Below are 14,602 nucleotides of genomic sequence, written 5' to 3'. Positions count from 1 at the left end.
TTCTGGTGGCCATGATCTGCAGTTTTAATTAGTTGCTTGGTGGGGATCCTGACATAAATATATAAGAACTGTGGGGCGTTTGCATTTTAAGTCATAGCTGCATCGCTAATACTGAAGTATTCATAAATCATGAAGTATTATTAAAGTATTCACATAAAAACTTAGAACTAAACAGACTCATTGTGCAAAATGTACTTTTATTTGCTGTTTTTCCTTTCACAGACTAAAACTGGGAGTTTGATAAACTTATTTTAGTCAGACAGACGGCCTGCGATAGGTTGCTAAACAGATATGCTGCTTGTAGCTCACGAAGTATAGTTTTAGAACAGAGTCACCTTAATAAAGCTGATTACTGGGACCCTTTTTAGTTTTTACACCAAGACTTTCTGTGTTGTTTGCAGCTGAGAGTTATGACAGAAAACTGAGTATGGAAAGAGAGACAGAGGTGTGCAGCAATATGTGTAGAAGGGAGGGAAACCGTGTGGCGCTTTCTCTGTCATCTCAATAAAAATGTTTTAATTCATTAAAACAGCTAGAATATAACAATAAAAATAATTGCTTGTTTTTGGTAATTTCAAGTTGATGCACTTGCTGCTTTCTGTTGTCTACATTTAGTTTTCATGGTATGTTTCTTTAAATAATGGATGTATTTTAAGTGGTTGTTTTCCTGCAATGCTTTGTTGTTTAGTAAAGGAATGCTAGAGAAAATATGTTTTAAGCACATGGCCAGAGAGAATTCTGCTGTATTTCTCCAAACTGGGTGACAGATGTTGACTTTTGTCTTTGCAGCAATGTAGCACTATTTGACAGCTCAGCAAATCCCTGTGTGTGTGACTTTAAAAGGACTATTCCAGTGAGGCTATAGATAGGCCTTGAATCTTTAAAATAGCAGCGCTATCGCCCACTACAGATTACTATCTTTGCACAATAAACACACACACTCTACAGGTTCCTGTAAATACACAAACTTTATTCCCTCCAGGCCTGCGTTGTTTAGGAACTGAAGCCTAATTGTGTGTCGCTAGACGTGCATAAATGAATAACGACAGGCGTGTGCAGATCTTTTCTGGCCCATTTGACTTTGCATTGAGATTAATAAACAATTGTAGTTTGGGGAAGGCAAATTTAGACTAGTGGTGCCCTCGTGTGGTTGGAAAAGGCAATTGCACACAAAGGGTGTGGAAAGCTGGGATTCAGGGATGCATTCAAACCACCAGATGTTTAAATCATTACACGCAAGAAAGCTGTCTTTGAAGTTAGAGGACTCACACTTTGATGTGTCTATATACACAGTTTTCTACATTCATAAATTTTAGCTCCCTCAAAAAAAGAAATCTAGAGCCTAAGATTGTGCTTTTTGGAAATAAGTCACAAAGCATGTAGAAAAGCACCTCATCCACACTGTTCGGTACGGTGGAGGATCTGTCAGCCTGTGGGTCTTTTTTTGCTTTGGAATGTCCTTAAAACCAGATTTTAAACCTGAGATTGTGCTTAATCAGTTTTATTCTTTACTTATATAAAGAGAGAGCTCAGTTAGCAGCCCTCCCATCTGCTGTCAGAGTGTTGTTGCTTCGCTACAAGCCCTGCAGGGCCTCTGGTGGCTTTGAGTTGCTGAATAGCTCCCCTGATTATAGAACAGTTTACTGTCTGGCAATTTATGACATGCAGGAAAAACAAGAATAGTCTTGAACATATCGATTGCCCGCATGTGCAGTGGTGTAAATGTATCTGCTCAACTGCCTGCGCAGCACATTCCTGCCATGTGAAATAAATAACCTGTAACATAGGCACTGATTTTATAACTCGTGGTTAATTGTTATATGAGAGGTTGCAGGGGTTAATTGGGGATGAAATTATATTATTTTAAACATTTTCTCAGCTTCTAACAGGAGGTTTGTCTAAAGCCAAAAACTTGCAAAGGGAATTTGACTGTACAAAAACAAACATGTGAATAAAATTGATGAGTTGGCGCAGGGATAAGTGTAGGCTAAACATAAAATCAATCGGTGTCTGTGGATGGCAGTGTCAGAGGTCAAGCAGAAGAGGCTAAATATACAAAATTATTTTAGATGTAGAACTGTCTATCCTCTAATTTTTTCTTAAACATAACATTTTGATAATGTTGATTGTGGCTGCATATGTCAGAACATTTTTGGTTACACTTTATTTGAAGAGGTGTACATGAGACTGACATTACACTGTCATAAACATGACATAACACCTGTTATGAACATAAATGACTCTTTATGAATGTTTAGGACTGTTGTCATCAATTGTCATTTGGTAAATTATGACACTATTAAAGCAAAGTTGACATTGTTTAAAATGTCTTTGTTATGACAACTTGACATTAACAGAGACAAGGTTAAGTTTAGGGCTTGATTTGGGATTGGGTTGAATTAAGGACTTGGGGTTTTGTTAAATTAGGGGCTTGTCATAACAAAGACATTTTAAACAATGTCAACTTTGCTTTAATAGTGTCATAGTTTACTGAATGACAATTAATGAAAACAGTCCTAAACATTCACTAAGAGTCATTTATGTTTATAACAGGTGTTATGTCATGTTTACGACAGTGTAATGTCAGTCTTATGTAGACCCCTTCAAATAAAGTGTTACCAAATTTTTTTTGGGCGTGCAAAATCAGAAAACATTGTGAACTCTTGTCATATTCCGCTTTTGTTAGTTTGTTCCCACATGCAGCGTTGGACAAAAACAGCCCAGCACAGGCTTCCCGTGTAGCTGTCCCTGTAAACACGGGGTGCTCAGGAGTAATAAAAGGTTTCCTCTGCGGTGCGGCTGAACCCTTGTGTTTAACCGGCTCTGGAGACGTGCTGCTGCCGAGAGACGGAGCGCTGCGAAAAAAAAAAAAAAAACTCGACTTGCTGGGATTTGAAACTTGGCCGTGGCCTTTATGTCAGCGAGACAACTGTGGACGTGTCGATGCGCTTCTTCAAGCGTCCTTTCATTACTCGTAAAGCTCAGGAAGTGATGTTTATCCTTTTTAAAGGTGCCTCTTGATCGTCGTGTATTTAGTGTCAAGGGTTCGTCTCGTGTCGGCTTGAGTTACCTTGCAGCCACGTCCCGCTCATGTGTCGCCGTCTCGTGTCACGCAGGAGGGAACAGCATGTATGGAGGAGCTGATGTGTTTGATCTTTGTGGTGTTTTAACTTCATATATAATTTAGCCAGTTTAGCGAGTGGGTGAAATTACAGTACCCCCCTGTGTTATCCAGATAATCAGTGAATTCAAAAGAGCATCTTAATTATTGTATTTTGGTAAAAATGTCACCAAAACACAAGTTGATGTCATTTATACTGCATCATCCAGCTGATCTTCAGATTTCCTCTAATTTCTCCTGACCTAATCTATTTTAGGTTTAATTATGCATTAACTTAGGTTAACCCTCTGCCTCAGATCCTATTGTGTAATGGAGGTAAGACCCAAAAACAAACACCAGGAGTGTATTTCCTAAATGCTTAAGGCATGTGTCATCTCTGACTGGCTGAACATGGCCTCATTTCTGTGCTGATATGATCTCGCCCCCGTCAACGATAACAAGATGTTTACCTGAATGTGCATACTCCATTTACAGTAACTTGCATGGTCAAAGTGATGAAACTGTGAAGTCTGAATCATACTGGGATCATTTAAAAAAAAAAAAAAATCTTGTTCTGCAACTAAAGCAGAAGAGCCGTAGTATGTGATTCTTTATAACTCATCCTATGCAACAGGCATGAGGCATATACAGCAAACGTATAAGACCAAAGAAACGTATTAATGAAAAACGTTCTCTGTTTTGGACTCATTGTTATATATTGAAATTATTCCCCATACGTTTTACATTTGCTGCTGTCCACTTGAATTAGAAGGGAGGATGTCTTAATTAAGTCATGGTGGAAATGACCTTACGGCTATTCGTTATCTCCCACTTATCTGAGATCAGGGAAAACCAGACATCCCTCTTCCCAGCGAAGGTTTAAAAAGCATATTTATTTTGTGGCACTAGTGATTTTTTTTATTTGACAGTTTCATTTTCCTCCATTCATGGGAAGTGTTGCTCGCAAGCAGCTCCCCACCCCAGCAACACTCTTTAACTCAGAGGTTCCCAAACGTTTTCAGCCTGCCACGCCCAAAATTAGGGGGTTTGTTTGTGGAAATCACGACAATAAAGTCAGAAAAATAATGTAATTAGGAGGAATCCACAGTCCCCCTGTGTTAAAATGAGGAATGTTAAGCATTTGTAAAGTTAAACTTTGGTACTGGTTTCACAAATAAGTAAATTGGCATCAAATTATTATTAGTATCAGGACTTTGAAACAATTGTCCAAACAACTCTGTGGTTTCTCGTAATCTTTATTCTTGTACACAGAAAATTCTGACTTTATTTTTGTCATTCTGAGCTTTAAAGCCGGTCCAGTAATGACTGGATGTGAAATGCCCAGGTATCATAACTGTTCATATTGACTTCATATTGATTATTGGCACCACTTGTGCGTTTCATGAGATAGAAATGAAGTAGGGGGTTGAACCAGGATGCTGACCTTCTCAGCTTTCTGGTTCTCTTGGGGGGGCTGTTTGGCTTTAAAGGAAATGAAAATCATTAACGCCGTTTCTTTATGTGTTTTTTTTTTTTTTTTTTGCACTCGTGCTCTTAAAGACTGGCGTTTTCTAATGCCTGTACGTTTGAATCGGGTGATTTCCTCATCAACGTAATGGTCTCTTAGCGATTTGTCCTTTAACAACCAACTGATCCCTCCATTTGCGCTCAACAGAAAATAACCCTGGTTAAATATTAAAGGAGCACGGCCTCATGTATCATCGCTCTGGACAAAGGTCTTTAAAAACAGCCATATCTGTCGGTGTTTATAAATATGGCGTTTGTCCCCCCACTGTCACCATTTCAGAGCTTGGCAGTCTATTAAATGTCTAACCAACACATCCATATTTATTTATGTCCTAAATCAAGTTAAATACGTTCCTGTTAGGAACATAAAGCAGCAATAGGTGTTGCCGTGTCCTTTTACACCACATGAGAAGCAACAAGGAATCAGTTTTCATTGAACGTAACTGATACGTTCATGACCATGGTATCTTAGAGGTGCAGATTGTTTGACAATGAGAGTAAAAATCACAAAAAAAAATGTAATGCTTTCTGCAGGTGCTGAAAATGAGAGAGCTACTGTTTTTTTTGTACACACACACTTTACTGTCACGCCTTGGTGGTCACATTCCTCTTCTGCATTCACAGTTGGGTGGGAAAACTCCTCCCTTACAAATATCTGGTGCCTCGTAAGGAGCTGTTGTACCTGAGGGTCTGTGTGTGACGCTGTGCCTACGTCAGCGAATTTCCCCCCAAAACGAATGAAAATGTTTGGCTGATTTTTAAACTAGAGCCTCTGCCCTGCTCTTCCGGTCGCTTCCTGCATGTTAGGACGCTAAAGTCAGTCAAAATGTTGGGCTGTGAACTTTAAGAAAACTTTTTGCTTTAACCATGCAATGCATGCCAGTTATACAGTAGAAATCTCCTTTAGCAACATGATTCAGGTTTTTTAGAGAAACAAAGGTCTGGAGAGCATGAAAAGCTCTGAGAGTAAACAGAAAGGTAGAGGAGGTGAAAAAGGTGTGACGGAGGGTGTGGGGAGTGGTTGCCATGCTGGCTAGTAGATGAAGGGGAGGGGCTGAGATCAGGGATGGCAGAAAAACAGGGGCAGGGAATAAGGAAGAAGGGACTGGCTGACTCGTATTTCAGTTCAGTGTGTTTTAGGGTTGGGTGTGCTCCCTGTAGCTCCTCTGCCGCCTTTGCACTTGCAAGTCGGGACTCTCCAGGAGCAGAAGTGTTCGGCGACCGTCAGCAGAGTGGGCTTTCTTTTTAACCCGTCTTCGTTTCAGGGCGTGCAGCAGGTGCGGCCTTCCGGATATGTCTTATCTCTCCTGCAGCCTGCAGATGAGTTGATTGGCGTTTCCAGATCTGGGTTGCTATCAACACCTGGAGCATTTTCTGTTTCATTTGTTCTCTCTTTTTTTTTTTTTTTATTTTTTTAAACCTAACTCCTCCTGTTTGGTTCACCTCTTCCACCGTTATCAGCGTCGTCAAACCTGGAGGGAAAAACAAAGCGGTTTTGGGGGGAAGACCAAGGTTCTCCATTTGACAGGAGGATAACACAGGAGGGTGTGTTTGCCCTCCTGTGAACATGTAAATAACTTCATCAGGCTGGGAATAGACCCAGAGAGTCAGACACCTCTTAACCTCTTCGTCTGCTGCTGCTGTGCTGACGGGTTGCGTGTCAGCTGATGATTTCCAACAACGTGAGGTAACAGCACCGAAAAGCACGCGTGGCTGCAAATAACAACTGCAGATGTACTTCTCCTGAAGTTGGGAAATCTGTCTACACCCTTCTATGAAAAGCGTGCGTAGAGGGGCGGATGTTTTTTTTTTTTTTTAATTGTTGTTTTTTTTCAAGCTGGATTGCCCAATTACTCCTTTGGGTTTTGAAATCATGCCTGACGACACAAAGCAAAGAGAAATTGAAGAGGTGTGGAGGGATGGCTTAAAGAAAGGATTTCGGTTTGTGAAAGGAAGATGATTTGAAGGAGGTTTAAAGTTGGGAGTAACCGGGTCGGATTTGGTGATGTGGAGTCGGACAACACACTGGCTTACGGATGAAGTTCCTCCTGAAACTAATTTAATCCTTAATGTGGAATCTGATTGCAGCGTGTTTGGATCTGGATTGCTTTCCTTGAATATTCGGAGTCACTTCTAAAACAGACGAACTGGTGGATTTGTATCCAAGGAGAGTAATTATCTCAAAGGATTTCATCTGGCCTCCTCCTAAACTCGTTTCTCAAAGCAAATATGAGAGGAGACCGGAGATCGGCTTCCTTCCAGAAGGAAAAGCCGGCAGGCCTGTCGCGGGCTCTCAGCTGGCTCAACATGTCCCCGCTCTCCCACCAGGGGAGACGCTTGTTCCACAGTCAAAGTGATCTCCACGTGGTTCCCAACCGTCGCTCGCACTCTCATCCGCACGTGCCGCGGAAAGACGAGGACGGGGACGACGATGACTGGGTGTACAGACCTCAACACAAAATAGGTGAGAGTGGAGAAAGACGATGGGGGAAGACAAAATACACACTCATGTAAACCTTGTCTTTGCCTCTAAGACGTGAGTAAAATTAACAACAAAGAAGCACATCTGTGTGCTTATTGCCTCATTCGGTCTGTGTTTACAACTTGCACTTCCTCGTTGCCATAGCGAGTGAGTGGGAGCTCTGTTTGGTTTAGAGGGTCGCCATTCAGTCGGAGGTCAAAGACGCTCTGTGTGGGGCGTTATTGGTAAACGAAGACTTGTGAATGGTGATGTCTAAGGCTGGTACTGCTCAGAGTTTGGTGCCAGGCAGAGGGTACATGTACTCATTGGATGGCTGATCATTGAGAACGAGTGAACTGGATACAGGAGTACATGCTTTATATTTGGCCGTTGGCTGAGGGAGAACGGTCCCTCTGTTTCTCATAGAGGTTCTTGGGTGTTATACCTCAGGTTGCTTCAATAATTTCCTGATTGAGTAATAGGGTTTCTGTTCCATAGCAACTCACCCAATTAACATGACCGTTAGTCATTTTTAGGGGTTTAAAGGGGTCTCCTCGTGTATTTTGACGGAACTAAGCTCCTTTAATAAGACCTCATGGTGTTGAAATACTGCAGTAATTATAGTCAAAGTCAAAGATAAATATGTCTTGCAGAGTGCTATCAAGTTGCTGTCAGCCTGTGACTTCGTCTGGTACACTAAGTCCAAGCTTTTACTGTGAGCCATGAACATGAAGGTAAGTGCTATAAGCTTGGCTGTGCTTGAGACTTTTATTTTGAAGTATAAAGGTAGTAGTTCTTAAGTTACCCTTTTAGTCCACGAGCATAATTTGCTTGTCAAGATGACAGCACTCAGTTGGAGAAGCATCGAAGAAGCCTCTGGCGCTTTAAATTGGTTTATCTAGTAGCTTATTGGATATTCAGTAACTATAACCCCATTTACACTACCCTTTTTTAACCGAGCCGAGACCAGTCCGAGCTCGGTAACCGAGATAGCTCTTCAGTGTAAACGGTAAGCAGACTGAACTGAACCGAGCTAGACATAACCGGACCGCGCTAACTGCAGACCAGTTCCTGAGTAGGTCTCGGTCTGGTTTTTTCTGGCCCGGTTATCTGATAAAGAGCGCATGAGCAGACCGCGTCATCCCCTTACAGTCAGCTGACTGTCCGCGTTTTTTCCGACGTGTCTGGCTGCACGTCCCGTTTCACACTCCATTCAGACAAATTTCAGACATTCATAATAATACTAGCTTCCTTACCATGCCACACGATTTCCAGAGATGATTCTGCTTAGCAGTGTGATGAACCTCAGTGTTTGTTGTTGTTTCCTGCATCTGTAAACCAGTAGTAGATGTTTGTTTGTCTTATCCACGTCCCAAAAGCCGACTCTGTCCAAGCATAACATCCTGAATGTTACGGGCGCCGCCGTTTTGATTTGCTTTGTCCCGCCTTAAATCCCAGAGAGCAGCAGTACCGCAGATCGTCACTAGGAGGCGAGGAGCAACCAAGGAACCGGGATAGCGTGGTGTGTAAACAGTCGTCAGAACGAGGCTCGGCTTGGTTAACCGATCCAAGGTCGGACTGGCCTCGGCTCAGATCGGTTTAACAAGGGTAGTGTAAATGGGGCTTATGACTAGCTAACTGTTGCTAATGGCGCTGGTATTAGCTATAAGCACTAAACTTGTGGTTTCTTTTAATCAATCTGGACTATATTTGATTATTTCTACCTCACCTGAAATGCACAGACTGATTAAAGCTGAACTGAATTGTAATCATGAACATTTTATTTACTTTGTGGGATTTAGAAAACACATAAAGTCTTCAAATCTTCTCTTTTTGGCACTAGGATCCGCCTTAATGTACATTTGGACTCTCCGTTGCGCTGTTCACATTTGGAAAAGCATGTGCCCTGGATGATCCAGCCATAACCGGACAGGTTTAAAAACAGGTGTGAACACATGGTGAAAACCAGGTCACATTTAGAGGCCGGCATGGAAACAACTACTATATCCTGGACCACATGAAAAAGGACTACTAAGAAGCGGGCTTTCACAAAGAATTGCAGATAAATCGTCTTCTGTAAATGGTAGTTTCCTCTTTTGGTAATCCTGAGCTACTTAGAAATGGTCAAAACATACCTGACGGTCTTATTACAGAGCTGATTCGACGGTTTAATATTTGTTTTGACTGTTGCTGGTATTGATTGTACCCTAAATGGTACAAAAACAGTCTGGTTTGACTTTGTCTTTGCTTACGTTGCTTGTTATGTTGAAGTTGTAACTTCTCAAACACTAGTGTTACTGAACAAATCATGGAGCCTTTAAATCTTCAAACAAGTTGCCTGACGGGAATGTGAAGCTTGTCGTCGCTGTTGTTGTTTATGTCACATCTCAATGTGCTCTGCTGCGTTTGAACTTGCCCATTTCCTAAAAAAAAAAACTCAGCGATGTGCATAACTTGAATAGTTTGAGGGCCTAAAATTGTTATTTGTCAGCACCCTGACAGTTGAAGCAGCACCCTGGTGAAGCATACATGATTCTCAACTTTAAATGTTTTCATCATAAAATATCACATTGATGGCTGATTGGCTATTATGAGACTCTCTTCATTTAGTTTATCGGATATCTATTTTTTTAAATGACACAAATTGTTTAGCTTTAATTTGCCTGAAGATGTAATGCTTGGCAGCGTTACTTGCATTTGTGTTGCTTGGCTATTTGTTCACTAATTTGCAGCTTTCATCATGATTGTACCATAGCTGACTATTTTTCAAACATTTGAATCTGTCTTTAATGTGTCATCATGTCCAAACAAATATTTTCTTGTTCAGGTTATTGATAGCATTTGAAACAGGATAGGAGTTGGCTGTAATTCAATACCAATATATACAATATAACTTTATTCAATAATGATGATATGACATTTCCGGTATTTCAATATAATTACAGTGTATGAATATAGAATTTGTCACTGACTGACATTCCAAATTTTATGTTTTATTTTATAAAGCAAATACTTCTAAAATTTCATATTGGAGAGGTTTTATAAGCATGGCAAAATAATTGTCATACGTTTGTACAGGCATTTATTGTTGGCATTGTTGCCAGTCTTTCTGAGGCTTTTATTTTGTTTATATTTATATCATAATCATATTCTATTGACTGACATTAAGAAATTTGTTGTGATTAAACTGTTGTCCATATTGTCCAGCCCTGGCTCAGGGGGCAACATGCAGTCTGTCTGCCTTGTTTATTACAAATATAGCTCCTCGGAAAACTGTGATACATTTTGGCAAATTCCCTTGTTAAATCTTTGGATTTACTGTATTAATTTAGTTGTAATGGCTAACAGCACATCTTGAAGATGGTAAAAAGTAATATTTATTCCACAGTAACACCAGATTTGATGTCTTTTACCAAACAGAGCCTTTAACAATGACATGTATCACTGTTACAACCCTTTGTTTCTCCCCTACAAATAGTCTTGTGGCACTGCCCTCTTTCTTCCCTCCTTTCCTGTCTCTCTGTTAATGCAGTCTGTCTTTTTATAGCTAACGCTAGGACAGAGACGGAGTCACAGACAGGTCGCTCTAAAACTGTTCCCATCCAGAGAATATATACGCAGTGTATTTTGCAAAGAAAACATTAGAGTAATTCTCCACTTTGAAACTTTCTATTTATAAGAACCGGAGCTCACATTTGTGCATGTACCAGAACCAATTACAAGACACGTGGGCCGCCATGCACACTGCCTCAGAGTAAATATAGCTTCAAAATTACTGCCTTCAGATCCAAAGCTAGCAATTTTGACGCAGCCCATTGCATGACTTTTTGGGTGTTTGCCTCGGTTGTCGCGGTAATGGATATGCAGCCGATTGTTTCCTGGTGGGGCTTGGGTTCACCTTCCTGTTGTGGAAAAGGGCCGTCTGGTACACAGGCTGCTATTGGTTGTCCTGGTGCAGTCGTACTTTTTGTGGGTGAAGTAGGTTGAAGTTATATTTTCAGAGCTGGAAAAAGAAAATCAGAACATACACACAACAAAACTGCTGAATAAAAAAAGAATTGGGGTTTCGGTTTGCTTAGAAAATAAGTTCTCGGCTGAAAATATGTTAGTAGGGCTTATTATTCACGTTGAAAATAAACAGATTTTTTTGTTAAAGTATTCTAAGTAGAGATCCAGTTTTTTTCTGATCCAATCTGATACCTATACCTGGGCTAAGCGTATCGGCCGATACCGATCCGATACCACTGTTGAATGATTAAACCATATATCTTGCCATGTGAGTAAAGTCATCAGGCTTGAAATAAACATTGTTAAAAACCAACCTATTGACCAGCCTTATCACCCTCCTCGCAACTTATGCAATGCAGATGCTGCCTGTTGCAGTTGGACTTGTTGGCGTATCAAACAAAGCAAAAAACTTTAATTATATGCAACCTTTTTTTGAGTTTCTGCCTCAAGTGGAGGAGTTTAAAGGAACAGTAACTGAGAAATTTACTGTAAAATGAACCAAAATCATTCTCATTTGTCACCCGGGATGAAAGTGACATTCTCTATAAACAATCGGTCCTCTCCAGCAACAATGTCTTAGTCAGGTTTTCTCCTTTCTAAATTAGAGGTATAGTGCGGAACTACTTCGGTACTTCGGTGTAGCCTGTATTTACTTCCTGGTTCCTGAGCCAATCACATGAGAGTTCCCACGGTTGCCAAAGCAGAGTGCAGCATTTGAGATTTCATCTTGGTAAAGGGCAGCAGCCTGCAAACATGGAAGCCAGTAAGAGAAGCGGACTAGAAATAGAACAGTATCTTGTTGTTTTGGGATGCCCCAGACAGAGCTAGAGGATGTTGGCGGGTAGAGGCATTGATTTGCTATATAAAACAGGGGAAAGAGAACGGCTGGGATTCTGTTACTGTTCATTTTACTCCAACAGCGAATTTATATTCAGTGTATAGAGCTGGTTCATCCTGATCTCAAGGATCGGCTATGGATCCTGATGAAGGCTTTTAAAAAGAGTAAATAGACAGTTTCTTTCTTTGTGGAACTTTCTGGGATTATCAGTCAGCAGTACTTCCCAGCAGTTTGCGTTCACCTGTTGTTTTACATTTTTATTTTTATTGGATGCTTTATGGGCTGTGCACATTAGTTCGTTCAATAAATCTGGGTCTTTTCTTTAAAATTTAAGTGATCCTCTCCCCGTACATTGAATATATAATTCTTAGTGAATGAAAGAGACTTAATAGCTCAAAATGTTGGAAGTCAAATTATCAAAGTGTCAAATCAAGACATTTTAGAGTTAGCGTTTATCCTTTTGGTGTATCACTTATTTTTTATCACTCTCATTCAGAGCCATGGACTAGTCATCTTAATTTTTTTTAGCCTGAAAGTCCAAACTTGAGACCGTTGAGTGCCAACCAGCCGAAAGCCAAACTTTTCTCATCCAAAATCCCTGTCTGGGGTCTTGTTTACATTATTCTTACAAAGCCGTTTGTTATTTATTGTACATGAAGTCATCAAATAAAATGCAGCAGATGTCTGATTATGAATCAAGACTTTAACTTTTGGCAAATGCTCAGTATGTTAACATGAAAGTTTGGGGGCTGTCGAGCTTAGTGGTATTTATTGAGTTGTGTTTTTTTTTTTAGCCACAGTATGTCAGTGTGGCTGTTAATATTTCCGTGAACACAGATTAACCTACATAGTCACGATACCTTGGCACTGGGTCGCTTTTGCAATCAGAACCAGAATTGGGTCTCATGTAAATGTCATTAAGGAGGTATTTATAAATGTTGGCCGTGTGAGGAGATCCGCTTGGACAAAACCGAGGTTTGTGAGACGCTCATTGAAACTGTTGCGTAATGGTCTCAGAGCATTTGGGACACATTTCCATACTCTCAAATAAGCTCATCGTCGCCACGTAGAGCATTTTAAAATCCAGATTAGTAGATATGAGCAAACATGCAGGGCCTCATTAAATTTCAGACATGGGAAATCTTGGGTTGTGGCCCCCTTCCCAGTACATGGATGCCTACAGAGGCTCTACATAGACGATTAACATAGCAAACATGCACACATAATTTAACTATAACTATATATATATATATATATATATAAATCAATGGTTTGAGCTGGTTCTAATAACTGTTTTCTGTCTTTTTTCATGTGCTGATCCTGATGTGATCACCTGTAGGTAAGTTGCATCTCTCTGTGATTCTCATTAGTAAACGAATGTTGCCCAACTTACAGCATCCCGTCGTATTGTTACTGTGTCTTTTTTCTATAATGGATGATGAACAGTGAGGTGGGGGGAAAAAAAGCCCAGTCATTATATTTGTTGAACAGGATTTCAGTTTTAAAGGATAAAGGAATGGCGGCTTATTCTAATAGGATCCATTGATGTTGTCACAACACAATCCGACAGCTTAAAAAACTGCCTCACCAATTGAACTGAAGCTCTGTCCGGGTCATTTTTAGGACAGATCACATTCGGTTTGATATTTATTTAAGCTGTGTTAACTAAGAGGCTTTGATGCCTGAATAGGTTTCATACCTTTCTGTTTGCCTGTCTGATCGTTCATGTTCCTTTGTCTGCGTGAAGAAGCTTATTGTTTTTATCCGCCCGGTCTTATCGTCCGCCGACGCAGCACACACAGCTCATGCTACGAAACCATGGCGTGCTTGTGCGGAGGTGCATTCAGATAACCATTAGTATTAGGCCCTCAGATAGTGTGATCCGGACTTTATGGTGGTGTTTTTTATCTGAAAACAAAGGGTAAATGCTGGAGACCGATAACAGCAGTCTGATCAAAGATACCAGGACCCACAGGTAGGAGAGGACGCTGTCAAACAAGAAGACATGCGTAACCGTGCCGGCTGCTGCTGAATGTCCTGTATGGAGCAGATAGCAAATGTCACAGACTGTGCAAGCAGACGAGTTTTTGGTGTTTTTACAAGATATCTCACATTACAAACAACAGTAAACCAATAACAAAATTACTTTATTATTATTATTTCTAATTAAGTTATTACCATTTTATTGTTACGTGTCCAGTGTCTTTTGTTATGTTAAGAAAAGTTAAGAGAATAAAACAAGATATTGACTTTATAAATTCAAGTCTAAGGAAGAGAACATGAACATTTTATTTGTTTACTGCTTATTGGCAGCAACCTAATGAGATCATTTAAAGGTAAATGTCCCTAAATTAAGTATAATTTTCTTTCAAGTTGTATAATTGAGTTAATTATGTTTATTAGAGGGGTTAACGTTTCTGTTGAGACGAGTACCTCGGTCTCTTTATCAAAGATGTATTACTGACGTATTAACAGAAATGTCCTCTGAGATATTTTTCTATAAGAGGCTCTGTCGATTATCTTGGAAGGCTTTATAATACTGAAGGGAATTTCCTATTCACCTTTACAGCTCCAGCTTTATGAGAGTGGAGATTTAGTTCACCTTGAGCTGTTTTTATTGACAAGCTTAAAACTGAGGGAGTCACGGGTCGAGCAGTTTCCAGTTAAA

At 40.3% G+C, this 14,602-nt stretch overlaps 1 protein-coding gene across 4 annotated transcripts in view; it reads left to right on the top strand.

The window, feature by feature from the left end:
* Positions 1 to 14,602, top strand: part of nhsl1b (NHS-like 1b) — a 131,097-nt gene that overhangs the window by 50,050 nt on the left and 66,445 nt on the right. Inside the window, exon 1 of one of the 4 annotated variants that reach the window (XM_036147412.1) lies at positions 6,462 to 7,091. The exons of the other annotated variants lie outside the window; for them this stretch is intronic. Coding sequence (XP_036003305.1) covers positions 6,857 to 7,091 — 235 coding nt within the window. The 5' untranslated portion in view covers positions 6,462 to 6,856. Of the gene's footprint in view, positions 1 to 6,461; positions 7,092 to 14,602 lie in introns of those variants that run through there. 4 annotated transcript variants of the gene reach the window in all.

This window comes from Fundulus heteroclitus, chromosome 15 (genome assembly GCF_011125445.2).
Source record: "Fundulus heteroclitus isolate FHET01 chromosome 15, MU-UCD_Fhet_4.1, whole genome shotgun sequence".
Taxonomy (NCBI): domain Eukaryota; kingdom Metazoa; phylum Chordata; class Actinopteri; order Cyprinodontiformes; family Fundulidae; genus Fundulus; species Fundulus heteroclitus.
This window is presented reverse-complemented; position numbering and strand designations above follow the sequence as displayed.